Source organism: Cavia porcellus, unplaced genomic scaffold (assembly GCF_034190915.1).
Source record: "Cavia porcellus strain 051 isolate PalLab524CR breed Dunkin Hartley unplaced genomic scaffold, mCavPor4.1 scaffold_23, whole genome shotgun sequence".
In the NCBI taxonomy this organism is placed as follows: domain Eukaryota; kingdom Metazoa; phylum Chordata; class Mammalia; order Rodentia; family Caviidae; genus Cavia; species Cavia porcellus.
In genome coordinates, this window is record NW_026947506.1 from 53,816,098 (window position 1) to 53,843,237 (window position 27,140).

Below are 27,140 nucleotides of genomic sequence, written 5' to 3' on the forward strand. Positions count from 1 at the left end.
CCTTGTTCAGTGCTTCATGAAGCTTCAGGATGACCTCACTGCTCAACACTCTCAACTTCCTCCGTCACCAGTGGACACTCCAGGCAGTGGGTGAGTGCAGGCTGGACTCGGCCCTGTCCACAGACCTGGAGGCGGAGTCAATGCCATTTCACCACAGCTGTGCCCCCCTGGCTCAGGTGCCTGGGTCTGCAGATGTTTCATAGCTGGAAGCCCTCCCATGCTCCATCTTACAGAGAAGGGAAACAGCTCGCCAGTGCCGCGAGGCAAAAAATAGTGTGTTCTAAAAGTGAGAGAGAAAGGAGCACACAGAGCATAAGAAGTTGGACGAGGCAAGCCAGGCTCTCCTCTCAGTTCTGCTAAATTCCACCGGTGACCCCAGCAATGCACCCAAGTCTGTGGACACAGACTTCCCTCATTAAAATGGGCTGTCTACCCATGTTACTCTCCAGGTGCTGTAGGGAGGATGCAGTTAACACAAAATATCATGGGCAGATCCTTCTTATTGTCACTAGCTTAATCAAATGTGGTCTTTATATAATATCTTAAACTAAACTAAATAGCATATGCATCAACTATCCCCATAAACATATTCATTGTGTATTGCACACATTATACACAGTGGAGTGCTGCTCTGCCATAAAGAAGGACACGTTGGGGTCATTTGTAGGAACGTGAACGCACCTCGAGACCATAATGCTGTGAATCAAGGGCAGGGCATACACATCACGTGACTTCGCCGAGACACTCAAAGTAAAAGATAAATAGTAAGAAACATGAAGACACAACCTTTGCCAAAAAGAAGGGAACCGAGAGATGGAGGAGGGGAAGGGAGGGGAGGGGAGGGGAGAGCAGGGGAGGGCAGGGGAGGGCAGGGGAAAGGAGGGGGAGGGGAAAGGGAGGGGGAGGGGATGTATAGTGTACCGATACCAACTCCCTGGCATGAATGCGATTATCGGGTACTGCGAACATGTACTAAGAAAGCATTTCAACGCATTTTTAAAAATCAGATTCCTTCCTCACTCCCTAAAAAGAGTAAAGTTGCCCAAATGTTCCATCCAGAGCTGTTCCTTCCCGTCAGGCCCTGGCTTCCCGGTTGCTCTCCTATCCCACAGGTGTGGTGGGCGATGCCAATTAGTGTAGATCCGCACGGACTAAGTTACCAGTTCTCTGGGGTACTTTTTACTGCCACTCATTAACAGAATGCGCCAAAGAGGACCAGCCCCAGAGCACCCCTGGAGTCCTGCAGCCCCAGGCTGGTCCAGCGCCTGGGGTCCTCCGGGGGTTCCGAGCTGCTCACGTTTGAGAACCACCCCAAGGCTCGCAGCGTCCTTAGCAGCTGGTCCGGTGGCCAGTGGCTTGGTCTCGGATGAGTGGGTCAGGGTGATGGTCCCTCCCTTCGTGGTGTTGGTTTCCAGGGGCTTCCCCCTTGCCGGGCGTCTCCTCCCGAAGGCACCGGACGTGCCCAGGTGCACTAAGGCGTGCCCAGGTGCACTAAGGCGGAACCGGCCAGGTGCAGCTGCTCAGGGCCCCGAGATGCGCCAGGCTCTGCGTGCAGCCGCGTGGGCGTGAGCAGGGTCGCGGCTCCGGCGTCTCCTGAGGCTCCCGGGCCACGTGCGGCAACTGCCGGGCAGCGATGGAGCTGGGCGAACAGGTGGGCTGCACCAGGCGGGCACTGAGGCGCTGCGGGTGGCCAGGATGGACATCCAGGGAATGCGCAGCTGCCGCTGCCCTGGCTGCTCTGGGTACTGGGTAGGGCAGGCCCCTACTCCACTCCTCCTCCCCACCCTCCCCCTCCTTTACCCGTCGCCCTACCCCTCTTCCCCAGTTTGTCCCCCCCCCACTTAGTCCTCCTAGCCCCGAGTGACACCCCGCCACGCCCCCATCTCCCACCCCCCCATCCCCTCCCCCCACCTCACCCCCTCTATCCGAGTCCTGGGTGTACCCTGGGTCATCTCCGCCACACCCAGAGGCACCCTAACCTCCTGCCGGAGACCCTGGGCATTTGTCCTTCCCCTGCACTGGCCTGTGTGGCCTCAGATATCTGGTTGGTAAGATCCTCCTTAGCCCCTGAGGGAGGTCAAGAAGAGACCAGTGGCCCCTCTGTCTGGCCGGAAAGGAAAACGCCGTAAGCTGTCTGCACAGAAGGGAAATGAAGCACCGGGCCCTGCGGGCTTAAGAGGGTACTGTGGGACCTCACCGACCTGCTTCCTGCAAGTGCCTCACAGGGCTCATCCTGGCCCTTAACTACCTCCCCTAGCCTGGGGTCCTGGGCTCCGCTGAGGTCTCCTGTGCTTGGGCTGCACCCCGGCCCTAATGGTACTATTGTTACTGTTCTTTTGTTGAGGTTTTGTTGTTTTATTTTTCTCTTTTACAAGTCTGAGAAATGCATTCTTGTGATTTCAAAAGCTGCAAGGCATAAAAAGTGACTTGAGCCCCTCGCACCATAAGCCAATGTTCACCTTAGCGGCTTCTAGAGCTTAGATTCTCATTTCCCCTCCGTTTTCACAAAAGGCCAACCCAAACAGAGGCTTCCTATCAGTGCAGACAGAGCACTTGCATAGTCTGTCTGGCTGGATCACAAGGACAGAAATCCGGGTCGTTTTCAGTCTTCTGTAGCACGACAGGGTGGGCTTCCACACACAACGCCGTTTGGCACGTGGACCTTTCTGGAGGACAAATGTCCAGGAAAAGCCTGGTGGTCTAAGGAAGCCCCACGCTTACGTAATTGGGTGCTACGAAGCTCCCTTCCAGAGGGGCCTGCCCGGGGTCCTCCGCGCCCAGCTAAAGCTCGCAGAATTTCGCTGTGTATCAGGCCCACAGATGAAGACAAACCATGCTTTGCTTTCAGCCTAATCTGCATTTTTATTACCCAGAATGCGGTGGAGTGGATGTGTGGCAAAAGTCTGGTTTCTAGGAAGTGTTGGGAAGCCATGCTTCATCCATGAGGCCACTGTGCTCCTAAACCATAGGAAGGGTAGTGGGTGCTTGGTCACTGTGTATCGGAACTGCGATTTGCCTTTTACTTTGTCGTTTTTATTCTTTTGCTTTGCAGAAACTGATTGTATTTAGTATAATTCTTTTCTTTGATGGCTTCTATGCTATGCATCTTAGAAAGTCCTATTTAGGACAAGATCACAGAATAATTCACTCACATTTCCTCCCAATGCTTTTATAAGCTTTATACATTTAAGTCATTCATATGGAACTTATTTTAGTGAATGGGTTTAAAGAACCCAACTTTGTTTGGTATTTTAAAGGTTTTTTCTTGTTAATTTATGGACTTTTAAGAGTCTGATCTTCAATGCTTTATTTTTTTAGTGCAAGGCACAAGACAGGGTTGTTCTATGTTTTGCAAATGGCCAACGAAGCAGAAGAATGTGTGATAAAAGAAAAGGGAAAAAACCTCCCTCTTCCCTATTCATCTGAGGTGATGCTTGTTACATGGGATGTTTACACAGCTACATCTGGAGCATCACTTCCGGATGCTGACTTGTTTTCCCTGTGACCTTTCTGAGATCAATCGTAGGAAGAGGCTACTTTAATAAAACTACATTTCCCTTTATATATATATTTAGAGTCTCATTTCCCCTCATATGTATATATTCTTCTTTCTCCTCACCCTCTTTTATTTCCTGATATCTTGGTCTCTGAAATAGATGTACTTACAATCTCCCTTACCAGTGCCAATTTCAAAGTAATTTCTTATCCAGCAATCGATATACCCATAGACATTGGCACTGGTTTGGATTCATCACCCCAGTAAGCCTCATATGCGAAGCAAACACTCTCATCTATTTCTCTCCTCAAAGACACTTGGCTCCCTGTTACTTCAACTCCTTCCAGGTTTTGTTTCTTGGGGATTTGGGGAGGGGGTACCAAGGATCATACTCGTGACTTCACACTTGCCAGGCAGGTGCTTGTACCACTGAGCTAAATCCCCAGCAGCACTATCTAGTTTTTCTTCTCCAAGGTGACTACCAGGAAACGCTCTGCACAGACCGGATGTGAATTCCATCACGGGATGCAGTGTTCACGGTTTCTGGGATGCAGTTGTCCCCATGAGTGCACTGAGGGCTGGGTTCTCTGACTTCAGCCTTGACCAGAGGGGTCTGGCTCCCCTTTGACCTTGATTCAAGGGCCCTGTTTCCAGGGTGCTCGTGTGTCTTCCTGGGCTTCTCTCTTGTGAGCTCTGTGTTCTTCCCGATGCCTGGCCCTGTCCAGGTGACAGACACAGAATTGCTAATCAGCAGCACTGGCAGGCAGGCATGGCTTTTTGTTTTTGTTTTTTTTTTTTTTTAGAATTTCACCCTCCTGGTTTAGAGACCACTCTATGTTCTCCTAAACCCGGACCAAATGGAAGTCTTAATGTTTGGGGATGTCACTGACTGCAGTGCACAATGAAACTGGAAACTCTTACTCTCCTTACCAAAAAGGAAATGCCAGCAGTCATCCCACAAGCAGCTGGGGATTTAGCTCAGTAGCACAGGGCCCGCCTGGCAAGGACCCTGAGTTCAGTTCCTGGTACACACACCTCCACCCCCAAAATCATTCCACAGAAGCAGAGCAAAGCAGAATGAGCAACCTGGTGTTGCTTTGAACTTTACCTCGATCAGTAGGGAGTCAGATGGAGTCTCTGTGATGTCCTTAGCATGATGTGTCTCGCCCACCGAGGGGAATGACAGCCGGCGGGTGTCAATCGCCATCAGGACATTTGGCAGGCATGGTTTCAAGGGTGCTGGAGAGGCACATCTGCCACCAGAGGTCTCATTCCAAGGCCTCCTCGGATGCCAAACCCACAGATGCCGCGGGTCCCTGTGTAAAATGGCATGGTGTTTCCATGGGATCAAGGGACACCCTTTAAGTCCTCTCCAGGTGACTTTTAATACTGAACCTAATGAAAGTGATGTGGAAACAGTTGCCACCTCTGTTGTGAGGGAAGTTACAACAAGAAAAAACAAGCCACTTGCTCAGTACAGTCTCTCTCCCCGTCTCTCTCTCTCTCTCTCTGTCTGTCTCTCCATCTCTCTCACTTTCCTGCTCTGCAGTGCATTGGCACCATGCATGGCAGACCCTGCTGGCACAGGAAGCCCAGGCAAACTCTGGGCTCAGCTTACACTTGACCAGGGTGGCAGTGTCGGGACCCCAACCAGCACCTCCCACCCAGCTTGCTGACCTGCTTATGTGTGGAAAGCTGCAGCCTCTGTGAGCAGGTCCATTTTTGGGGGTTGTGGGTTTGCTTCTCAAGACGATCCAATGATGTCTTCCTGTTTTTCCTGGAGAAGGGTTTACCTGGCTGTCCCCTGTGCTTCAATCCTATGCTTGCAGACCTATCCCTGATTGAAGTCCTGGGTGACACACTCACTTGTGACCTAGACTGGGAGGGTATGGTCCCCAGGTGCTGTGTGTCCCCTCTGGAGTGACACCATTCTGGTCTGTCTTCCCTGATGGTTGTGCTCTGATAACACTATGCCTGAGGTGGGATTCAGGGTCCATCTGGAGGTCTCAGTACTGTCCAGGACTAGATCTGTGTTTTCCTTTTCAGATCCCTGAGTTGAGCTCCTCGGAGGATGAAAGCCCCCCTCGAATGCCAAGGAGGCCACCCTGGAAGATGCCCACCAAGCACAGCACCCCTGAGGGGCAGGAGCCAGCCCTGCACTGGAGCCCAAGGCCTAGGGGCCAGGCCTCCTACCTTCGAGAGTCCCCAGTGCCTGCGCACTCCACCCAGGACCTTGGGTCCCACCTAGCAGGGCTCAGCCCTGGGGCCACCTTCAAGAGGAGGAGGCTTTCCACCATCTATGCCTTGGAGGAGAGGCCCAGCATGCAGGCAGGGTCCTGCTCGGACCCCTCAGCTCTTAGGGATGACTCACCAGTGCCAGCCTCATTGGCCAGGTCGCAGCAGAAGGCAAAGAACCTGCAAGCAAAGAGCTGGCCACGCAGCACAGGTCTCCCCGGGATCCCAGACACAACCAGGAGGAAGAGACGAGATCCGAAGGGGCAGGCAGCCGTGGTAGGTCTCACCCTGTCTCTTCCCGTTCCTCCAGAGGGTTCATGACACCCTACCATGGCCTGCTCAGCACTCACTCTGCCCAGGAGGTCACCAGGGCCACCAGCCTTCCTGACCCAGCACTGTCCTGTGTTGAGACAGCTCCCTGATCTGAGGGGCCCCTGCAGCTAATGTCACTGTGAAGGCTGTGACTTGCCAGCCAGGGGCTCTGTATGCTCTCTGTGCTTGGTCCCCATCTGACAGTGACATGGAGCCAACTGTCTCCACAGCTGCGGCTGCTGCTGAGAGGCTGGTGGTGTCAGTCTCTATGGAAGCCATCTGCCTGGGCAGGGTTGGCTCCCTCCTGCACTTCCACTGCTGACCTCTCCTGGGTTCCCAGGGCCTGGCCAACATGACCCTGACCCTTCCCAGGCATGGCGTGGGGGCAAAGCTGTCCCACCTTCCCACAGAAAATCAGGCACCAGGGCAGCAGCTGGGGGGAGATGGGTGCTGTCCCTTCTGGTCAAGGGACAGGAGGATACCACCCAACGGGCACCAGCAGGAAGTAGACTAGTCCCTTAGGAATGTGTGATGCTCCCTCCCAGGGCCCCCCTGCTCCTCAGAATCCCAACTCCTGGAAGCAGCTTGGAGACCTTAAGCAGCAGCAAACATCTGGCTCAGGTGCGCCAGGAAAGGGGTGCACCCCTGGACATCCTGAAGATTGTCCTGTGGTCTCATTTCTCCCTGCCTCCCTCCTGTCAACTCTGACCTCAGGCTCACACCCTGCCACCACCACCCTCCAATTTTGTGGGTTCATCCTCCCACCCTGACAGTTCCAGTGCCTTCCAGACAAGGGCACTGCCTGGGGACCCCTGCCTTGTCCCTCCACCTGACCGGCAGGTGCGGCCCCTCTGTCTGAGGCATGGGTGGGGGCCAGGGTGGGGCTGGCCGCTGTCTCTGCCTTGAGTGCGCGTGCCAGACCTAGAGGACACCTCTTAGGTAAGCGCATTTCACAGTGCACAACCTGGTCTCCAGTGAAGAGCTGCGGAATAACTGAGGCCTCTCTCCTGAGCAGATGCTGCGGGTGAGAGAGTGGGAGGCCCGCCTGCTGCGGGACATTGAGGCAGCCGTGCAGCATGAGCTCACCATCCAGGCCGAGGGCGAGCCTAGCATGGGCATGATCCAGGTCAGTGTCCAGGAGCCCGCCACCTCGGACTGACCGAGCCGTCCACACCTGCTGCCCTGCTGCACCCACTGCCGTGAGGTCCATACAGGATGCAGCGTGAGGGGATTTTGTGTCTGAGGTGCTGAGGGGCAGGAACTGGAGGCAGGCTGTGTGACTTGAAAGATCCTGGGTCTGACTGAGCCTCTGTTCTCCGACATCTGGACTGGTCACGGGGACATCTCTGTGCTTGTCTGACCCTCATCATTCTTATCTGGAGAATGACAGAAGCCCGTCCCAAGGCAATGAAAGAGCATAGGACCAAGGCCGCACAAGGGTGGCTGTGAGTCCTGCTCCCTCTGCCTGGGGAGAGACCTGGTTAAAGACACCTCCCAGGACGCCTGCATAGACCAGCAAGACAGAGGGTGGGGGGAAGGTGGGCAGGAGGAAAGGAAATTGGCTGCAGGCATTCAAAATGGGGCCCAGCCAGGCTGGTTCTAGTAGGTTCTCTGGGTTCCCTGGGACCCCGACTCTCAACTGAGGGTGGTGGAATCTGCAGGGACACTTCTGTGGCTCCCTGGGTGGCACTAGAGGAGTGTGACCTCCTGCAGTTGCCCGGGGTGCTTGTGTCCTGCTTAGCGTCAGGGTCCTCCCGAGCGCTGGATCTGTCACTCCCAGACCATATGACAAGGAAGAGGGGAGTCTAGGCCAGAGGAGCCTCAAGTCCCACACAGTGCCAGCTTCAGGGCCACCTTTGCAAGGAAATGTCATGGTCACTTAAATATAGAGCTATATGGTATTCTCAGAAATCACCACATCTCACACTCTGTCTTAAAAGGATTGGGGTTTTTTTTCTTGCTAAAAACAAGTATGCTTACATTTCCCGCCTTCCAGTCTGCACTGCCTCCTAACTGACCCCTCTGTGCATCTGGGCTGGGTGGGCTGGGTCTCCTCAGGCATAGGGACAGAAGATTATTACTATTATGGGGTCAGATAGGGCCACCCTAAAAGGGAGACCTCAGACTGGGCCAAAAACCAGGATGCGACAGGTGCTAAGGACATGCGAGGTCCAGGGTGCCGTGTTTAAAGAAATGGGGAAAAGTCTCAGTCACAGCCTAGGTAGGAAGTAATTCAGATCCGGGACGGGTTGAACGATTCCAGCAGAGAGGAAGATAAGACTCTTCACAAAGGAGGAGGGCCAGCCTGGCAGCAGAGTTCAAATTCACCCAACACACTTCATAAGGAACAAGAATTCATTGTTTGAGTCCTATGTTTAAATATTGGCGAGTTTTCTAGACTAGTTCAACCTACTCAAACTGTTTGCTTTTTTTCTTTTTTCTTTTTTTCCTAATTATCAGGTTGTAAAATTCTCAGATTTATAAAAATGCTACAACTTGATTGTTTCAAATAAGAAAATGTAAAAATAGAAAGCAGAAAAAATCACCTGGAACTACATAACAGCATGATAGATCTCGAGGGGCCAATTCCTTCTGACCTTTATTACTTAAAATAAATTGTTTTCACGAGAACTGCTCTAAGTCTGCACTTCATGCAAATTGATTCAGACCCAGAGTCAAGTGGACTCTGTTGTACCTCTTGTTTCTCAAAGAATGAAATCGAATTTCAGGGTGAGTCCCTGCAGGAATTTGCAGAAACAACGTCTTGGAAGGTTGTGGGGTGTGGGCACTCTGAGGAAGGTCTGCGGGCCCAGATTTCCTGGAGATCTGTGCCTCGTTTTCTAGGATGGTGATATGCTTGTGCAGTCCGAGTCTACGTGGTCACCCCCAGGCTCTCCCATAGGGTGATGATTCAGATGCAAGTCTACGGAACATTTCACAGATATGAGGATCACAGTGTGTGTGCGTCCTGCCCTCAGGAAGATGTCACAGGAAGCCAGCTGCAGGAGGAAGGGGTGCTACGACCCCAGTGGCCAGACAGGGGTGGAACACAGCCCCTGTTAATCTTTCTGTGACTCTCTGGAGAGGAGGCTGTGAGACTGGGAATGGGGAACAGGGCAGTCCCAGATCATGACACACAGGACTAGGACTAGGGTTAGGATTCCTTTTTTTTTTTTTTTTTACCAAGGATCGAGCTCATGACCTCATGCTTGCCAGGCAGGCACTTATGCTGCTGGGCTAAATCCCCCACCCCTGGGTTAGGATTCCTAAGTGGAGGATTTTGTAAGCACCTGGCTGGTAAGGACAGTGCATGGCAGAGGCTTGCTTTGGAAGAAGCAAGATATAACCTGTTCTGTTCCTAGGTATAAAAATGATTTCCTCCACCCTCACAGTGTGTGCAAACCCTTACAGCTTGCAGAAGATGCAAGTTGTAAAAGCCTCGGATGTTTTGTGGATTCAATCATAAATGCATTCAATACCTTCTCTCCCTTGGTAGTTTTCCTCGGATTGAAAATGCCCAGCACTCTGAGAAGCTGCTCCTTCTAACTTTTGTGGACATCAAATGTCATATTTGCATCTGTTGCCCGCACACCCACCACCCCCTTCTCAGCCAGGGCCAGAGAATCGATAGGGGCACTATCATGCTCTGCCAGATGACCTACCACTGGAATGGATTTAAACTGCCACCCAGGACACTTGGGTAGTTTGTGTATTTGGTTTTTGGAAGATGCCACTTTTTGTGAGTTTGGTGCATTGATTTCTGTTGTATTTTCATCCTCTTTGGCTATGTAACATGTGATCCCAGATGCAGTGGTGCAGAGATCCGTCACTGCATTATCTGCCACCACTGAGCTTTGTACCTGGAGGATCTGGGCAGGAATCCACCTTTAGGCTCATGCAGCTTGGCAGAAGGTGGTTCTTGGGATTCTTCTGTTTGTTCCCTGGTTGTCAGGGGCACAGCTCTATCCCCAGGCCCTAAAGGGCCCCTACATTCCTACTTACATGGCTCTGTTTTCAGGCCACTAAAGGTCACACAAACCTCTCATCCTCGGAATCGCTCCAGTTTCTCCTTCTGCCATCAGTGAGAGAGTTCTCTGCTCCCAGAGCCCTTGGGAAGCACAGTGAGCCCTACCCCGTGGCACAGGCAGGAGAGATGCCCCTCCCACCCCAGGTTCGAAATAGGGGGGCATGATGTCTTGGGGGGCATCTTAAGAAGTCAGCCAATTCCTGACTTTTCATCATAAAATGGAAAGAACCGTTGTAGAAAAAAAACTGTTCATGTCTGGGATTCATTTCTAGAAGTGTAGAGCTCATTCTGCCCTATTGAAAGATATTGCCACCAACACTTGAGGGTCCCTTGAAATTTTGCCAGGTGGGCCACAGCTGCCCAGAGCAGGCGTGCAAGTGTGACCTCACTACAGCTCTGGCAGAGCAGCCTTTTATCAACATCGCCAAACAAGGGTGAATGAGGCTTCTAATGTGTTCATTAACAATGCCCTTCAGGAACACGTGTTTTCTGTTTATGTTTTTCCAACTCTGTATCTGCCTTTGATTTTTAAACACTGATTGGCATATTCCTTGCATAATAATTTTTTAAAACCTCTGACTAGGGATTGGTATTATTTGAAAGTAAAGAGGCAGTCTTTCATTACAGAGAAAAACATCACACCTGTGGTTGATGCCATAGGTCAATTTGGTTAGGCCGTGATTCCCAGATGTCTGGTCAAACCCAGTCCCACTGATGTGTGAAGATTTGACTGGTGTGATTGATACTAGGTAATCCGAGGACTCTGAATAAAGTAGATGGCCGCCACAACTGATGAGCTAAAGGTCTCAAAGTGAAAAGGCTGACAAAGATGAAATTCTGCCTGCAGTCGTTGGATGTGACCTGCTGCATGCTGAGTCCCCGAGTCCGGGCCTGTGCTGTGGACCTCAGAATCCCTAGTCCCATCAGCAGCAGAGACCTGGGCACACTCACCCTCCCTCTGTGCCTGTCCTCGGGAACCCTTGGGACAGCATACGCCGGAATAACAACTGGACACTGCTCCACACCCATCAGGCAACCAGTCCCTCATCGTTCAGTTAATTTTGGACCCCATCATACTTTGAAACTTCAGAAAGAAAACAACCTATCAGATGGTAACTCTCTCCTCCGATAGTGTGGCTGTTTTGTGGAGGAGTGATGAAATAAAGAACTTACAGGGGGAGTAAAATTAATTTATCCTGAGTCCTAAGCTAAAGGAACTTGTCAAAGCCAGAAGAAGCATTATCCTGTGGGCTACCTTGAAATGCAAGAGGCATTTATGCCAAAGAAAACGCAGAGTCCATATTGAATTTTAAATATCTGGCTGAAATCAGTCCAGTGTCTTAACTGAGTTCAGAGACAGGACTAAAATCTTGTCACTGATGAGTCGATGCTGCTGGTCTGAGTGGGGGATCCTCAGTTCTGAATAATCAAATCTCCCCTAAACGCAGGTATGCAGCCAAGGTGTCTTCCAACATCCCCGCAACCATTTATTTTTGAATGAAAATGGCCACAGCATTTAGTCAAGCGATTTTTCTTCTCTTTATTTTTGTTAAATAAGACTCCAGAAAGTATAGTGCAAACACCAAGTAGAAAAGTTGCAATTAAGAAATGTACATTCACATTTCACATTTCCATCCATTCACTTTTTTTAAAAATAAAAATAGGACAAATTAGTCAATGACTTGACTCAATTTAACAATCTTGAAAAAGACTGGAAGGTACTCTTCAGTGTCCAGTTGACATAAAAATAGACCCGTATTGATTACAAATCTATCCCGAGAAGTTACCCAGTGAGATTGCGGTACTGTGATGTGGGACAGCGTCACTGTGTCCCCGCTAAGTTTATCTCGTGGCAGAAGTCCACCCCCTGGCCACGCCACTCTCGCCCCACCGGGGGACACCTCCCTCTCTGGCCAAATACAAGTGGACACAGGCGCTCGTGTGACTGTTCTCAGAGAGAAAGGAAGTCCAGGGGTAGATATCAGGCTTGCCTTAGGTTGGGAGTCACCACGAGGAAATGGCCACGTGGTTGTGGTGGTGACTTTTCCGGGAGTGGGAGTGGAAGGATGGTTAGCACATGGTGCCTATTAAGTGCTCAAGCTACACAAACTCAGGGTCCACACGACCTGTCCTGGCTCTCGGGAGATGCTGTATACCCCGGCCTGTCCCGCTCTGCATGCTGCGTGATTCCGAACTCAAACAAAGGTCCGCACGGGCAGGAATGTCACAGCATGCAATTCTGGAGTGCAAATGGCTTGGTGTGAGCAGTGTGGACAGCGACCGAGGCAGCATAGTGGCCCTTCCACACCAGGCGTGTGTGCCCTTGGTGGTCTATGAGTCCACCCCCTGGGGTGTGCAGGAGGCGCTGTGGGTGTCCTCGGGATTCCCACAGCATGGGGGAGGTCCCCTGAGACTTGTGCTTCGTGTGCCCAGGGCCTGGGGTTGAGCAGGGGGTGCTGGTGGGATAGAGAGACAAGTTCTGGCTGCCATCGGGCCTGTGGGAACCATGTGAGCCCCTGTACGAGCTGGCCCCTGCACAGCTCCGCCGAGCCCCAGGGGACCTCCTAGCTCTCCCTGGAGTCAATGCAGGAAATGAGCTGATTAAAGACCCACTTTCAGTAAGCAGCTGAAAGCAGTTTTGGAAAGCAACCCATGTGAATGCTGGCACTGCCTGGTGCCAGGAGACAGAGACAGGCACCGGGACCGGCGCGATGACCAGGTCTTTCCCTCGCCAACCGTCCTAATCACCTCTGTGCTGATGACCACTCTCAGGCAGCTCTGCTCCCCCCACACTCTCCAGCCCCTGGGAAAGCACTTGGCCACCCATGTCCCGCCTGCACGGAGGAAGGAGAAACAGTGGACACAACTGTCAGGCTTCCCCAAGCCCCAGACGTCCCCAACCTGCACTTGCATAAGTGAGGCCTGTGTCATGTGGGGGTGGCATGGTTCTGTCCCTTCTTGATGTCATCAAGACTTGCCCCCAGGAAAGGCTGCAGCCATCCTCCCTGGCTAAGGAGATTCTATGCATTTTTTATACAGGCTGTATTTCAAAACAAGCTGGAGGGAATAAAACACAGTCTGCCAAAGAAGGGATGTGTGAGTCCTGGTGTCGCATTGCCTTGTGGGACTCAGTAACATCCAAGGAGGAATGTGGCTTGGTCAAGGACCTCGGAGCCAGTGAGGACTGGACACAGGCTCCAAGGACAGGGGCTCAGGGCCCTGGGAGTCCCCTCCTGCACCATGCACACATTGTGTGACCAGCTGATGTCCTCATCAGGTCCAACGCAGCCTGTGTGGGTTCCACCCTCAGTACAGAGACCCTTGAAGCAATGGAAACTGCTGGGATGGACAGAGCACAGGCTGAGGCCTGGCCTCGCATGGCAGAGCTGTGGAATGCGTCCCTCAGGTCCCCCCAGCCCTCTAGGCCTCAGATCCTCCATACAACACCACCACCATCACCGGGTCTTGTCCACAGACAGCGGGCAGCAGGGAGACCCCAACCAAAGGCCCACGGAGTCCCGTGTCCACTGGACATGAGGGTGGTGCTGAGCATGGGACACAGTGGATCCCACCAGGAGGAACTCGGTGCCTTTGCAAAGGATGATGGAATTGGATCTGAAGTGACCAGCCCCGAGGACGGAGTCCTTGGTAACAAGGGCACAACAGCAGCCACTGTCTGATGTTTAAGACTTGTCTTACAGCCAGCAGTGAGCCACAAGCCAGGAAGGCCACGTGTCCACTGAGGCGACATCCCCAGACCTCAGGTCGGCTCTGTGACTGGGGAAGGGAACATAGAGACCGAGGCTCGGTCCCACTCACCTCCCCTGTAGGGACTCCACCCTCATGGAGATCTCACAGGTCATGCGTGTGCCAAGAAAACCCAAAACCAAATCGGCAAACCAGCAGGCGAATTTAGAGCCCAGGTCTCCTTGCCTCAGTGCAGATGTTGCAGATACTTTAAAAAAAAAAAATCAAAGAGACTCAGCAACTGTTGGTGGACAGGGCCTCGGCGACCTCCCCCGGGGTCACACACCACTGGGTGTCTGAATGTCCCTGTCCTTGTCCCTACCGCTGCCTCCTCCAGTGAAGTTTGAGGTTGGGAGGCTGGGATGCCAGGCATCTGGCTTTATTCAAATTTTGCTCCTTCTATGAACCCACATTAGTCCCCAGAACAGGTCATTTTTGTTTTGCTCATGCAGTGAAACGTGCACTGGCACGCACGCACACACAGAGACACACAAACATGCAGACACACGCCGATTTGAACTAAGCTGGCGTCTAGTCCAGTAAGATTTCAAAATACAATAAACAGGTCGAATGTGGAACTAAATTCATTAACCTTGCAAGAAACCTTAAAAATGCAAACATCTAACAGCACATAGCTTAGGGACCCCAGCCCCCTAAATGTGATGCCTGAAATTGGTAATGGTGGCAGGGACCTCACATCCTATGACCGGACCTGCCTTCACAGGCTGTGGCCCTGAGAGGATAAGGTAGAAAATGCCCGGACACTTTCCAGAGTGCCCTAGGGGAATCTCGAGGGGAGGCAGCCCCTGGGCCTGACGCTGACTCCAACCTGCAGGCCCTGTGGTCCGGGATTTTGCTCGAGGTGCCTGACCCTGTGAGAGGACAGCGCTGGGCACCATCACCTGCTGCATGCTGCCCACACAGTGCCTTGGCCGGGACCCCAGGCAGTTGTCATCAGCTGGGTCCATCCGACCTGGGTCTCAACCCACATGCTCTGGCTGACTTACCCGGCAGTGGAGGCCAAGTGACTCTGTGCCCATCCTGCCCGCCTTGCCCACTCTGCCATTTGACCATGGCATTTCCTCTTGGGTGCCAAAGGGCATGGAAAAGTTTACGTGCCAACAGTTGGGGACCTGAGTTCCTCGAAGGAGACCTCTCTTTGTCATCCTACGTTCAACACGAAGGCCAGAGCCAGGAAAATTAACCTCCACACACCTGGACCAGCCCCACCGCAGCCCCCGATCCTGCCTGCTGGCCTCCGGGCCCCCCACATCCCAGAGTCTGATTTAAGTGCAGCCAGGGCACCTCCTCTAGCCCTAGCCTACCGGGCAAAGGCAAACACGACCCCAGGACACCACCTGAGGAAGCCATCACAGGCTTGCTCTCAAACCTGCGGATCAGGATCAATGGGAATGACGCGGGACACAACATGAGCTCTCAAAGCAACTGCAGGAGGGGATAGCGGGGCTCCTGGGCCAAAGAGCTGCACTGCCCTCTTCCTTGATTTCACCACACTTAGTTCTAAAGCCAATCGCCTCCAAGAAGGTCGTGTGCGTGCATGCGTGTGTGCATGCGCACGCGCGCATGCATGTCCATGAACCGAAGCAATGCCGAAGCCAGTAACATCTGCATCCAGGATTCCTGCAGGCGCAGCGGTCAGACCTGCTGGATTTCGGAGCGTGGGGCCTGAGTGGCACTTTCGCACCCCGGTGGACCCGAGCTGTTGGACACGCGTGGGTGGAACATGCGCAGTTCCTCCTGCCTTACATCTGAGCCTCCCTGCTGGATTCGAACCCTACATGGGCAGGGAACAAAGTCCCAGGACTCAGGGGTCCTGGAGCCAGCCCTGCCCAGGGTACCCTCAACACAGCCTCCATGCTATTGTTCACAAAGCTTCAAGCAGAACGCAATCTTTCCGGGTTGCTGTTAGGACTGCGGCACAGCCTTCCTATGAAATGCTAATAAAACCCGGAGGGCTGGAGGTTGACCTTGTCCTGCCAAGCCCAGGCTCCCCATCTTCCCTATCGACCTGGGCACCCCAGCCTTTCCCAACCACCCTCAGGCTCACCCGGGTGACCTGCTTGGGTTCTGGCACGGTGCAGCGCAGACAGCCCCGGGAACCATCCTTTTCTAATGCTGGACGCTAGTGATCTCAGGAGAGCAGCGCTGACATTCAGGTTAGGAAGAGGCTGCACAGGGGTGGGGGGCTGCCACCTCCCTGCTCTCTGCACAAGAGCATGGGGACCCAGGCTGCATCTGGCCACTCGCCTGGGATGCTAGGCTGGACCCCAGGAACGCAAAGGCCAGTGTGGGGCAGTGGGGCCCTGGGATGGGCAGTCCATTCCGCAAACTCCTGCACATGGCTTGTCTCTGGAAGGCCCCTCTGCGAGGGCCAGATTGGGCTCTACAGCATAGAGTTCCAGTTATTGCATCTGTGACAGAAGGGTCGGGACACCCTGTGGCTTCAGAGTCTGAGAAACACACGGGCTGACAACTGGGCTGCTGGGTGTGGGGCGTCCATTTGCAGGGCATGGGCACCCCAGGAGTGGGCCGGCTTGGATCGGCGCGGCCCGTGGAAGCATCTGGAAGCATTCTGGGGCTGTGTTCTACTCTATGGTGGCAGGCACGGGAGGCATGCGAAGAGGGGACACACAGGGCCATTTCCCAAGTGCCCCGGCATTGTCACCAAGCACATGGGGCTAACAGGGAGGAGCTGGGCTTTTCCTCATTTTTGGTACGAGTGACAGGCAGCACCTGTAAGTGGTGCACTATGTACAGAGCATCTTAAAATAAATAATTTTGAGAGACTCCTACCCGGATGGCTCTAACGTTTGTACATGAATACTGTACAAGATTAAAAATAAATAAGGCAATATAATACAAGTTTATCACAAACAAAAAGGAAGTTAAGTGGTTTTTTACCAAACCCCAAGGAACGTATGGCTGAACGCGGCTCCTGACCTCGGAGGAGGGAGGTGGGGTTTGGAGCTGCTGCTGATGGAGAGGGAGATGTCTGCCCCTGGCCAGGCCTCCAGGTGGCCCCACAGAACAGTCTGGTGCAGCGCATGTTGGGGGCACACAACCATGAAGTGCTGTGCACCCTGGGCCCTGGTCCTGTGTGGTGGCCAACTTGGCTCTGTGTGTCAATCCAGGTGTCACTTGGCTGGACTCCTACCAGGTGGCACTGGGTCACTCTGCCATTGTCCGTTCAGGTTGTGCCAAATTCTACTCCCTGGGGTTGTGGAAGCAACACCCTTGCTCCTCACTGGCAAGGGCAGGGGGCAACCGTGAGTCGTTCTGTGACACCTCGATTTCAAGCAGGGCTCAGCCCTAGCCATGCTTTGAATCTCTCCTGTTCCCTTCTCCACTTCTGAGGGCCGTGGGCCACATGTCATGGTGTGCTGGACAGTCCAGGGCTCCCACTGGCCCCTCAGGCTCCTACCCCAACCCTTGCAAAGCCCCTTGATGCTCTGATGGGACACACACAGGCTGTGGCCATTCCTCTGTCCCTACCCGCACAGCCCTGCAGTCACATGGGGGAGCAGAGTGGTACCAGGCTGTGCTGGGCACTCTGCCCTTCCCATCAGCCTACGGGCCATCACCCTGCCATACCCCTGCTTGCCCTGTGCCCCTGTCCCAGCTGACTGCTTCACATCTGGTAGGACAGACAGACATGATAAAAGCCCATGGGAAGAGCCAGGCATCCCAAAGACAAGACAGATGGAAACAGAGACAAGGCAGAGGCCAGAGGAGGGTGGTGATGCCCCAGGCAGGTCATCAGGCCAGGGCTCGGTCAGACTGATGACCAGACAAGGCCATTGGACCTCAGGATCCCTGGCAGCAGCCTGAAGCATCCTGCTAGACTCAGATGGACTCCCCAAAGTCAGAGAAGAGCCTGAGAGCAGCTCCAGCACAAGGAGAGGCCAAAGCCACAGACTCACCCACCTCCGTCCCAGCCCCATGGGGCCAGGTCAGTCTGCCCCAAGTGTTGCCCTGGTGGCCCCTGCTGGCCACACAACTAACCCAGGGCTAGTCCAGGTGACACCACCACCACCTGGACAGGGACTCGTCCAGGGACCGAAGTGGGAGCTCTGGGGAGCAGCGAGAGGGGCCCCTACCACTAGGAGAGGACAGGGCTCAGCCCACCTGCCCCCCACAGTCTCTGCCAGCCACCTTTCCTCCAGAAGTCCCCTGGCCAAGGTCCCTGCATGGACCAGCCCTGTTCTATTTCTACCACCTCCCTTCTTAGGAGCAAGGACAGAGGTCCCCAGCATGGGGACAACTCTGGCCAGATACCTCCTGCCACCCTGCCAGTCCTGTCACCCACTTCCTCTGTCTTCGTCTCCACTGAGGTCACCAGGGAGCACAGCTGTGAGGTCCCAGGTGTCCACCAGGCCCCTGCAGCCTCTCTCTGCAACTGTAGCAGGGCCACACACTTCACAAGCGATGACGTCCCCAGTAAGCAATGTCTTCCCTCAGGGAACATGACTCATGGGAACTTGGATTCCGTTCAACACCCAGGATCCTACAAACCTCGGAGAAAAGCAGGATAGGCGCCGGTTCTCATGTCAAGACAGTGACATGCAGGTGGCACCCACGTGTCACGGGAGCCAGGCTCAGCGGCAGAGCAGGGGACACACAGACAGGATGAGTGGCTGGTGCTGGCCAACGACAGAGGGGCTGCGCCTGGAGGACCCAGAAGACCTGCCTCTGGCTCGTAGCACAGACCTGCTCCCCGGGCCATGTGAGGCAGCTTTGAACCTCTCACCTGGCGCCAGCCTGGTGCCAGCCTAGGGCTCTCCTGTGGCGGCTCTTCGGTCCCATGGCCAGCCAGACCTCCACAGCAGACATCCCGAAAGTCCCAGTGCCGATGCCAGCTAGACCTGGGCAGGTCAGGGTAGCGCAGGCACAGCTCCTGTTGGCCATGTGGGCAGTGCTCCTTCTGCAGCCGGCCATGGGCTCCCCGCTCTGCTCATTTGGCTGGGCCTGGCCAGGGCCACGGTGGCCCATGTCATCCTGCACGCTCCTCCAGTGGCCCACATGGGTCCACTAAGCCTCCCTCCCTGCTGCCGTGGCCGGCGGGTATGGGCCAGGGGATGCTGGGGGGAGCCCGGCCCTAACTGGGGGGCCAGGGGCAGGGCCCAGCGGCGGCCGTCTGGCCTGGCCTCCAGCTCCCCCATAAGAATACACCCTCCGCTCCAGGTGCATGGGCCGGCCATGGCCGCCGTTCCCATCAGTCCTGCCCTCCAGAAAGTAGGTCAGCATCTCCCCCTTGCCCTTGACACTGACTTTGCCTCGGCACACGAAGTGGTAGGGGCACTTCCGCAGCAGCCTGTGCACCTCCTCCGTCACCTGTTGGCCGAGAGAAGCCAGCGTCACCCTTGGAATAAACAGTAGGGGGCCTTGGGGCAGGATCAGGGCACGCTGGCAGGGGGAGGTGGAGGGGGCTGAGCCCAAGGGAATCCTACTGCAGATTCTCTGGGCCCATGGAACCCGGCCAGGACCACTCGGCTGGGGATACCCAGACAGGGAGCAGGGAGGACCGGGCTGGCCCCGGGCCTCCAACCCCACTGGCAGGGCAGCCTTGGTGCCAGGATTGGGTACCACTACCTCTGAGGAGCTGGGGCAGGGGTCACTAGCACACAGAGGGTGGTGGTGAATTGCCAAAGACAACGGGACCATCCTTTCTTAACTCCTCCCTCTGCCACCTCCCCAGCAAGTGTTTCAGTTCAAAGAATCCCCAAGCTGCAAAAGACAGCCGAGCACGTGCCAGGCTCTCTACTCCATCCTGGAGCTTCTCTGTCCTAAGATGGCACTCGGTGAACACTCTAGGGGGACAGCTGAGTCCCCAGCCTGGTGGCCTCTGCAGCAGAATGAGGCCCTGGCACTGGTTGTTGGGGCTTGGCATCTTGCTTGGACACTAGGCAAAGGCTCGCACCTCTCAGGGCCTGTGTGACCCCCAAGACTTTACAGCAAGTTTTACTGCAAGTTCCAGTGCCCAGCAGGACACAGTACGGTGACAGTGGCCACTGCGGGTGGGGTCAGCCACCCCTGCTTGGCAGTGTCTGTGCCAGCGCCCCACCCCAAAGTCCCCAGACACCAGCGTGGTCATACACAGGGGACAGAGCTCTCCCTTCAAGGCTCTGCAGACCTGCAGCTCCCAGGTGGGTAACTGGAGGCTCCATGCGGCCACCTGAAGCACATCTCGCTGTTCAAAGGGAAACTCGGAGAGCTGAGCCAGCCCCACCCTACAGAAACCCCAAGGCCACTACTAATGGGCCTCAGAAGGTGTCACAGCCACCGGATCCTGCCCCACCCCAGCACCCACCTTTCACACACACAGGCAATCCCTTCGTATGTCATCGGGGATAGGAAGGAGATGGAGCAGCCAGGTAGATCACTGGGCTTCAGGGCCCAACCCTGGGACCCCAAAGGTCACCCTGCTCGGCACCCCAGGGCTGCAGCACACTCAAATCAAACAGCAAAATCCAACAGCAGGGGCACAAATGGTACCGTCTGGAGGCTGTCACCCCGACACACAGCACACGCTCAATGCGGCCCACTGGCTGCAGACCTGGGGATAACACCGGCCTCCAGGACCCCATTTCCACACCTGCAGAATGGGAGATGGGTCTTGGGGTTCCTGGGTGAACTGACCTGGATTCTGCCCTGAACCCCGGTGCTGTCCATACGACTGGCCACGTTGACTGTGTTTCCCCAGATGTCGTACTGGGGTCTGCGCGCACCGATTACCCCAGCTACCACCGGGCCGACATTGATGCCTAGAAAAGTAACATCAGGGTCTGCAGTCAGCTGGGGGGCATAGGTGGTGGGAAGCAAGCAATGCTCCCTCAGAGCTCGTTCTCCAGGTCACCGCATCGCCTGGGGCAGGGCTCTGTCCCCACCTCCTGTCCCCCACAGTTCCCTGAACACTGCCACATGCAGGCTGGCAGAGCGACTCCTAATTCCGAGGATCCACCCAGGCCCTGAGTGCCAGCTCGTGTGTGGCCAGAGTCCGGCTCCTCTGCGGCCACAGGACGCTGTGGCTCTGTCACAACAGTGTGTCCCTGAGTGTATCCCCAGAAGTCCTTATAGCAGTTCCTGGGCTTTCTTAGGGTGCAGCCCTGCTTCTGCTTCGAAGTGCATGGCCCAAAGAGAGCTCAATGTTCAGGTGATCCAGGGAGAGGGAACAAGGCCTCCTTCTCCCACAGCTCGGTCACCGGGCCATGTCACTGGGCCCAGGTACACAAGTCTGCATCACCCTTAGGAGATTTCTGTCACACCGGCCTGGCTTCCAAGGCTGAGCAAACGCTCACAACTATGTTCCCTTTCCATGCGTGTGGACTGTTTTGTGCTGGGCCAGGTAACCTCCCCTGGAATCCTGTGGCAGCCCAGCAAGAAGCATGGGAAGCCAGCAGGCATCTGCAAAAGCCCAGGGACCCTTGTGCACCCCCTAGCTTGCCTAGCCTTGGAGAAACAGCATGGAGCAGAATGTCCCTAGGCCACCAGTCATATCAGGACATCTTGGACAGGGCCTGCATGTGGGGGAAGAGAACAAGGTCTGTCGTGAAGACCTGGAGGTATCTGAGTCACAAGATGAGCACAGGCCTCTGGCTCAGCAGAATCTCGTTCTAGAAGAAAGGGTGCTGGAGGTGTGGCTGGGCCCACAAATACCCAGTTCCACTGGACTCTTGCCTAGCAGGACTTTCCCCGATGAACTGTCTACATCTCAGAGACAGGTACACTGTGTCTCAGGAGCTTGGACCTAATCTTTGGTCCTAAAGCCCGCTCTGAACTGTGCCCTCTTCCACCAGCTGCTTTTTGAGACAATGCTGTCCCTGCATGGGGTAAGAGGCATTTTCTGCCTGTGACGGGACAGCCCCAGAGCCACTTACCAACTCGGAGGACAAAGTCGTTGTAGGACTGGTAGTTGATTTCGTCCAGGACGTCAAACATCTCAATAGCAAAGTCGGCCAGCGTGCAAAGGTGGGAAGAGATGGATTTCTTAGCCTAGGCACGAGCAGATAGGAGTGTTACTTTGGGGCGTAGCAGGGCAGGAAGAGAGCAGGCACCCACTTGTGCTGGCCTTGGGACTGGGATTTGATTCTCACATCAGCCCCAGGGTCTCCTGGTACCTGGCTAGGTGCACATTTACTATCCCTTTGTACAGGAAGAAGGCCGAGACTGTGCCCAGGTAGGGGTGTGGCAGCCCCTGGGAGTGTGAGAGAAGAATCTAGATTCCTACTCGGATGACACTGTCACCTCCCATTGCAGGACAAGGACGGGGATATCGTCAGAGCCTGAGACCCTGTGTTCATGCGACAAGGCCCTTATTTTGTGAGACAGTAACAACTAGAAGGTTTCTAATTTTTTTAAAGGAACTTTTATTAGTCCTATGTTTTATTATGTGAGTAGGGTGTAAATGATTTTTCTGCATCAGTTGAAAGGGTCCTGTGGCTTTTCTTCTTCTGGTGATCAGACAAATCCCTTCCACTCATTTTGGACAGCAGAGCCTGCTCTGCGTGTCTGGAAACTTCCCACTCGGTCATGAGTTACAGTTCTTATTCGTTACTGAACTCAGTGTGCAGAGGAGTTACGCACGCCTGTTCTTGAGAAAAAGACCGATCTGCGATTTTCTTTTCTTACATCTTTGTCTGGTTTTAAGTACTGGGTGACCTCCCAGGATGTTAGGAAACACTCATTTGGTTTCTAACCTCCAGAAAGAGAGTACAGATAACCGGTATCGCTTCTTCCTCCAACCTTTGGTAGAATCCCGCAGGGAACGCACCTGGGCCTGCTGTTTTCTGATTTGGAAGATTATTAATGATTGGTTTCATTAATCACCCTTAATCTACTCAGATCTCTCACTTTCATTTTCACAATTCTGCTCTGGGAAAAGAGACAACTCAATGTGGGGGAGCTGGAAGGGGAGACAGCAGGGCTGGGGGCCACCTGGGCAGGGATGGACATGGGCCCAGCATGTGGCCCCAGATGCTACTCACCCTGGTCCCCGAGGTGGGTGCCAGTCCCACTGCAGCCATGTAGGTGCTCCCGATGGTCTTGATCTTCTCTAAGTCCTTGTAAAAGTCCTTGTCCATGAGCTTTGTATAAAACAGGAAACCGTTACATACCACGCAACATTCCAGAGACATCCCTGCAGCCCTCAGCCACCAGGAACAACAATAGAGCTGACCAATGCGGGCTGGACAGCACTCTGGCCTCTTTGTCCTGGTACCAGACAAGATGTGGGGCTGAGTGTGAAAGTAACCCAAAGCACGGACTGCCCAGGACTTGCTGCTGTGCTCACAGCCACGAGGGAGATGGGGTCTCCAGTAATAGGGACAGAGGGACAGACAGTGCCCAGCCGAGGCAGCACCATCTGTCCCTGTGGAGAGGGAGCCACGCTGTCCTGGCCACCATAGATGTGAAGCCCCAGGGTAGGACCCAGTCCCCAGCCTAGCACCAAGCCCCTCTTGTTTAGCTGTCGTGGTGGATCTAGACCCCAAAGGAGACACAGTGCATGCATTTCTAGGGCCCTGCTCAGCCCCTGTCCTGTATGAGAAGAGGACATGACAGAGGATGTGGTGGACATCCGCAGGATCTGACCAGACGAAGGCATAGCCCAGTGGACAGTGCAGGGGCCTTACCTCATCAAAGTCTGCGATGATCTCGTTGAGCAGCCGCAGACACTCCACCCCCATGTTGTTGCCATCCAGCTCGATGTAGAAGTCGTTGAAGTTGGGGATGGATGCGAACATGACTCCCACCTGGGAGTAGGACTGGTAATACAGATCCTGCAAGGACACGGCGGTCAGCGGGCTCCGAGATCCAGCCCAGCCCACACATGGGGAGGCCCAGGGTCTCTAGGACACGCAGCTCTGTCCTTCTGGGAGTGGGGGGCACAGGAGAGGGACCTCAGGGAAGCCACCCGCTCTGAAGGCTGCGTGAGACTGAGCACCAGCAGCCGAGAGGACGATAAAAACAAGGTGCTTATGCAGGTATTTTAAAGACACATTGCCCTGAATCCGCTCAAATCGCTTCTCCTCACTTTGGACACCTCATCCCCTGGTCCCTGCTGCTTTCCGAAGCAGTTCTGGAGTTCTCTATCCCGAGTGTCTCTACATGGTGAGATTAGAAATACGGGGACCACTGCTGCCCAGCACCACCCAACAGAAAGGCAGCTCCTAAAAACACGACGTTCTGTCCCATCCACCTCAGTCACCAGCCCTGGCACCCTGCGACTCCTGGATCCTTTCCCAAGTCAGGGAAACATTTTGAATGGATTCAGGATATCACAGCAGCCAGGACAGCACCAGCAGAGATCCTCAGGAATGATGGGAGTTCGAAGCGGGGATTTTGAGGGAGATCTAGGGCAATGTGTCTTTTACCCTAACAATATTTTTTTAAAATGTAAAGATTCCCGGTATATTTTCATTACACCCCATACCCCAGGTCAAAGCTGAACCCTAAGGTTTCTTTCCTGCTCACAGGACTTTCGAGGCACCCCAATCTCTCTGGTTTGACCTCGGTCATCATGACCATCTGCTGTGTCCCACACCCCTGGCTGCAGCCTGACACTGCCTTCACCTGGATTTCCACCAGGAGCACCGGTCACCCACACATTCCAGACACCGAGAACTGGGGAATACTCCCCAACTGCGTCAAGCAGATGTGAAGAAGCGCATGACCCCACCACCTGCGTGCTCTGCTTTTCAAGGCAGGAGCTGGGTGGTCATCATAGGCTACCAGGGGAAGACCACATACACGGTTCCGGCCTTGAGAATGCTTTTCCCCTCCGCCTGCGAGCCTTGCACATCTCCTTCACCATCACAAAGAACAGGGAATCAGAGCCAACCTGACAGCTCAGGTCGGGCAGGCAGGAGCTCTCTCTAAGCCTGCTCAGGCCACAGGGGCTCCAGTTGCAGGTGGAGCAGAGAGAGGGTGCTCTGAGCTGGACCCCAGCACCCCACATTCTGGCATCCGGCAGACCCCAGAAGGGCCGGCGGCACAGGTCCAAGTGCTCACCATGTTCCGGGGGTTGGACATGAGGAAGTGCTGTGCCACGTGGGCCGGCAAGAGGTTGAAGAGGATCCTCTTGTTGTCCAGCTTCACCCTCTCCATGTCATCCCGCTCCTCTTCTGCCTGGGGGTGGGTCGTGAGTCCAAGTCATCTACACAGCCCTTGCCAGCCCCGTAGCATCAGTCTGATCACCCCCACTGCACGCCACACCCTGAGAGTGCTGTCAGGGGGTTCCCTGCTCCCCAGAATACAGAGGCTTCATGGACGTCTGCCAATGTGGTCACTCCACCCCAGAGCATGGACAACAGCCTGCCCCCCTCACTTCCAGGGTCTGCCCTGCCCTGCTGCCCCAGCCCACCCTGCAGGCCCCAGGCCTGCCTTGGTCAGCATGCATAGCACCAGGCAGCGGGCACCTCCTAGGGCCCTGGAGTGTCAGCTGGAGCCTCACTGGGCCCCCATGAGAGCACACATCACTCCAGCATGGAGACCAGGTGGTCTGGGGTCCCAGGTGGGGTCCAGAACGTGGGAGCCAGAGGCAAAGGTCCGATGGCCCGGTGGGGGACAGCAGGAGCATCCCGGGCCCAGCAGCTGGTGGAGTGACAGGCACTGACCCGCTCCCCAGCACCAAAGGCCGGGAGAGGCCCTCATTCCTCAGAGACAAGGCCATGTCTGCAGTGGCCGGCACCGAACCCCTAGGCTAGCGCCTTCCACAGAACTCACGAGAGGACGCAGCGGGGAAACGGCTACCTGTAGTCCCTTTTACAGGCACCAGATTCCCGTGTGCAGGGGACAACATGCAGCAATGTCCTCCTGGGGGCTCAGGGGAGGCCCCAAAGGCCAAGGGCCTTTGCTCCTTCAGGGAGCCAGGCCCGTGAACAGTGGCTGCTTCTCTCTGTGCTGCTACCATAGTGTTGTACAGACTGAGTCAAAACCATGTGGTTTTTTAAGGTCTAAAAAGTGATGTCTGCTCTTGGTGAGGGTTGTAGGACTGGGCTGGCCAGTTTCAGCCTGGGATGAGGACACTGCAATTAAAAGGGTGTAGGCTGGGTGAACCAGACTATGAGTTCTGGGAAAACCAGGCCAGCGCATTGACAGGACCCCTGAATACAGCACAGCGAGGATCACGGCACACAGGGACCAAAAGGAGACACCTCAGTTCCTAACCTCCAGGTCCGACAGAGCTGGTCACTGGCTGCCCCATCGGGCAGGACTCGGCCACTCAACCCCACGAGGGACTCAGGGGCCACAGTTTGTGCTGGGAAGAAGAGCAAGAGACAGGCACAGAGGACAGCACTGCTCGGGGAGAGCAGCAAGGCTCCCAGGACAGTGGGGGCCTGGTTTTGGTCTCACTCAGAGCTCAACAAGCTCTGGTCTCCACCCTCCAGCCACCTTTCCACCCCGAGGCCTTCCGATCGATCCAACAGTCCCTACGTGTGTCCTTCCGTGTGACACACACCACCAGTTATACATTAACACATTACCTCCGACAGACATCAAAGAAAGATGTTAAATGGCGGGGGTGGAGATAAAGAGGAAGGCAATAATATGTCTCTATTTTAAAAATAACAGTTCTCACTCCTGGGAGGCCAAGACAAAAGGATCACTATGAGTTTGAGGCCAGCCTGATCTACCTAGTGAGTTCAAGACCAGCCTGAATAACATAGCAAGACCCTGTCTCAAACCAACACCAAAAATAAATAAGAATGAAAAACAGAACAGCTCTCGTCTATTTATTGGTGGCACAAAAATTTTACCCTTATGCAAAATGCCATGTTGATGTTAATACTATTTTAGTGAAAACAGCGTAAACCGAAGAAGTTGCGAGTGAAAACAAAATCTTGGTTGATCAAACTGTGGCTGAAAAGATTTGATTTGTCAGTTGGGATCCAGGGACTGTCAGTGTCACCGTCTTTTCTGAGCTGTTGTGTAGGCTCTTCATTCATTCAGAGTCACAGATGCAGAGATTTTTGTAGCAGTTTGACTGATAAACACCCAAGCGCCCCCCACCGGTTATTCTCAGGAATGAAGCAGGAGACCCTGAGTTGTCTTGTTATCTTATTTTTAAAAAATAAGATCAAACTCTACTGAAATCCTCTATTTACAGCCAGCAAGGGAAGTCCCAGCATTTTTAAGGAGAGCAAAGCCAAGAGAGACACAAGCTCTCCCGTCAACAGACGCATAACAGATCACAACTTGTGTTTTCAAATGTTTGTTCTCTCAGCGGCAGACTCTTGCAAAAGCTTTCCGATCTCGCTCATGCTTACATTTTACAAATTATCAACCCAGGCGCACTGATCCACCCCG

The 27,140-nt window shown here is 54.3% G+C and overlaps 2 protein-coding genes and 1 long non-coding RNA gene across 5 annotated transcripts in view; 1 reads left to right on the forward strand and 2 right to left on the reverse strand.

Moving 5' to 3' along the window:
• Positions 1-846: 846 nt before the first annotated feature.
• Ccdc201 (coiled-coil domain containing 201) lies at positions 847-8,674 on the forward strand. 3 transcript variants are annotated; one of them, XM_063234390.1, is made up of 3 exons: positions 847-1,749; positions 5,543-6,007; positions 6,589-7,008. In XM_063234390.1, exons 1-3 carry the CDS (start codon positions 1,696-1,698, stop codon positions 6,811-6,813), a joined length of 744 nt encoding a protein of 247 aa, XP_063090460.1. In that variant the 5' UTR covers positions 847-1,695; the 3' UTR covers positions 6,814-7,008. The 3 variants fall into 3 exon arrangements, with proteins under 3 accessions (XP_063090460.1, XP_063090461.1, XP_063090462.1); XM_063234391.1 differs by having other exon boundaries at positions 864-1,651; positions 6,589-6,981; XM_063234392.1 differs by lacking the exon at positions 6,589-7,008 and adding an exon at positions 7,059-8,674 and having other exon boundaries at positions 882-1,749.
• Positions 2,838-6,263, reverse strand: LOC101788872 (uncharacterized). The gene is made up of 4 exons (XR_002790188.2): positions 5,868-6,263; positions 5,174-5,273; positions 4,605-4,812; positions 2,838-4,213 (listed from the first exon to the last, which is right to left on the reverse strand). It is a non-coding gene; the product is annotated as an uncharacterized LOC101788872 (long non-coding RNA).
• Positions 8,675-11,585: 2,911 nt separating the features above from the next.
• Positions 11,586-27,140, reverse strand: part of Adcy1 (adenylate cyclase 1) — a 92,220-nt gene continuing 76,665 nt past the window's right edge. The window contains exons 15-20 of the mRNA XM_005001916.4: positions 24,843-24,959; positions 23,465-23,611; positions 22,820-22,918; positions 21,713-21,827; positions 20,475-20,599; positions 11,586-19,169 (exon numbers count right to left, since the gene is read on the reverse strand). Of these exons, the coding sequence (XP_005001973.3) occupies positions 18,867-19,169; positions 20,475-20,599; positions 21,713-21,827; positions 22,820-22,918; positions 23,465-23,611; positions 24,843-24,959 (906 nt within the window). The 3' untranslated portion in view covers positions 11,586-18,866. The remainder of the gene's footprint in view (positions 19,170-20,474; positions 20,600-21,712; positions 21,828-22,819; positions 22,919-23,464; positions 23,612-24,842; positions 24,960-27,140) is intronic.

What these genes read in the sequence shown, in the direction of transcription:
- Ccdc201 (XM_063234390.1), top strand. Translation starts at nt 1,696, where the DNA reads ATGGACATCCAGGGAATGCGCAGCTGCCGCTGCCCTGGCTGCTCTGGG. An exon ending in CTGGCTGCTCTGGGTACTGG is followed by an intron (nt 1,750 to 5,542) that starts GTAGGGCAGGCC and finishes TTTCCTTTTCAG; the next exon opens with ATCCCTGAGTTGAGCTCCTC. An exon ending in CGAAGGGGCAGGCAGCCGTG is followed by an intron (nt 6,008 to 6,588) that starts GTAGGTCTCACC and finishes GCTCCCTCCCAG; the next exon opens with GGCCCCCCTGCTCCTCAGAA.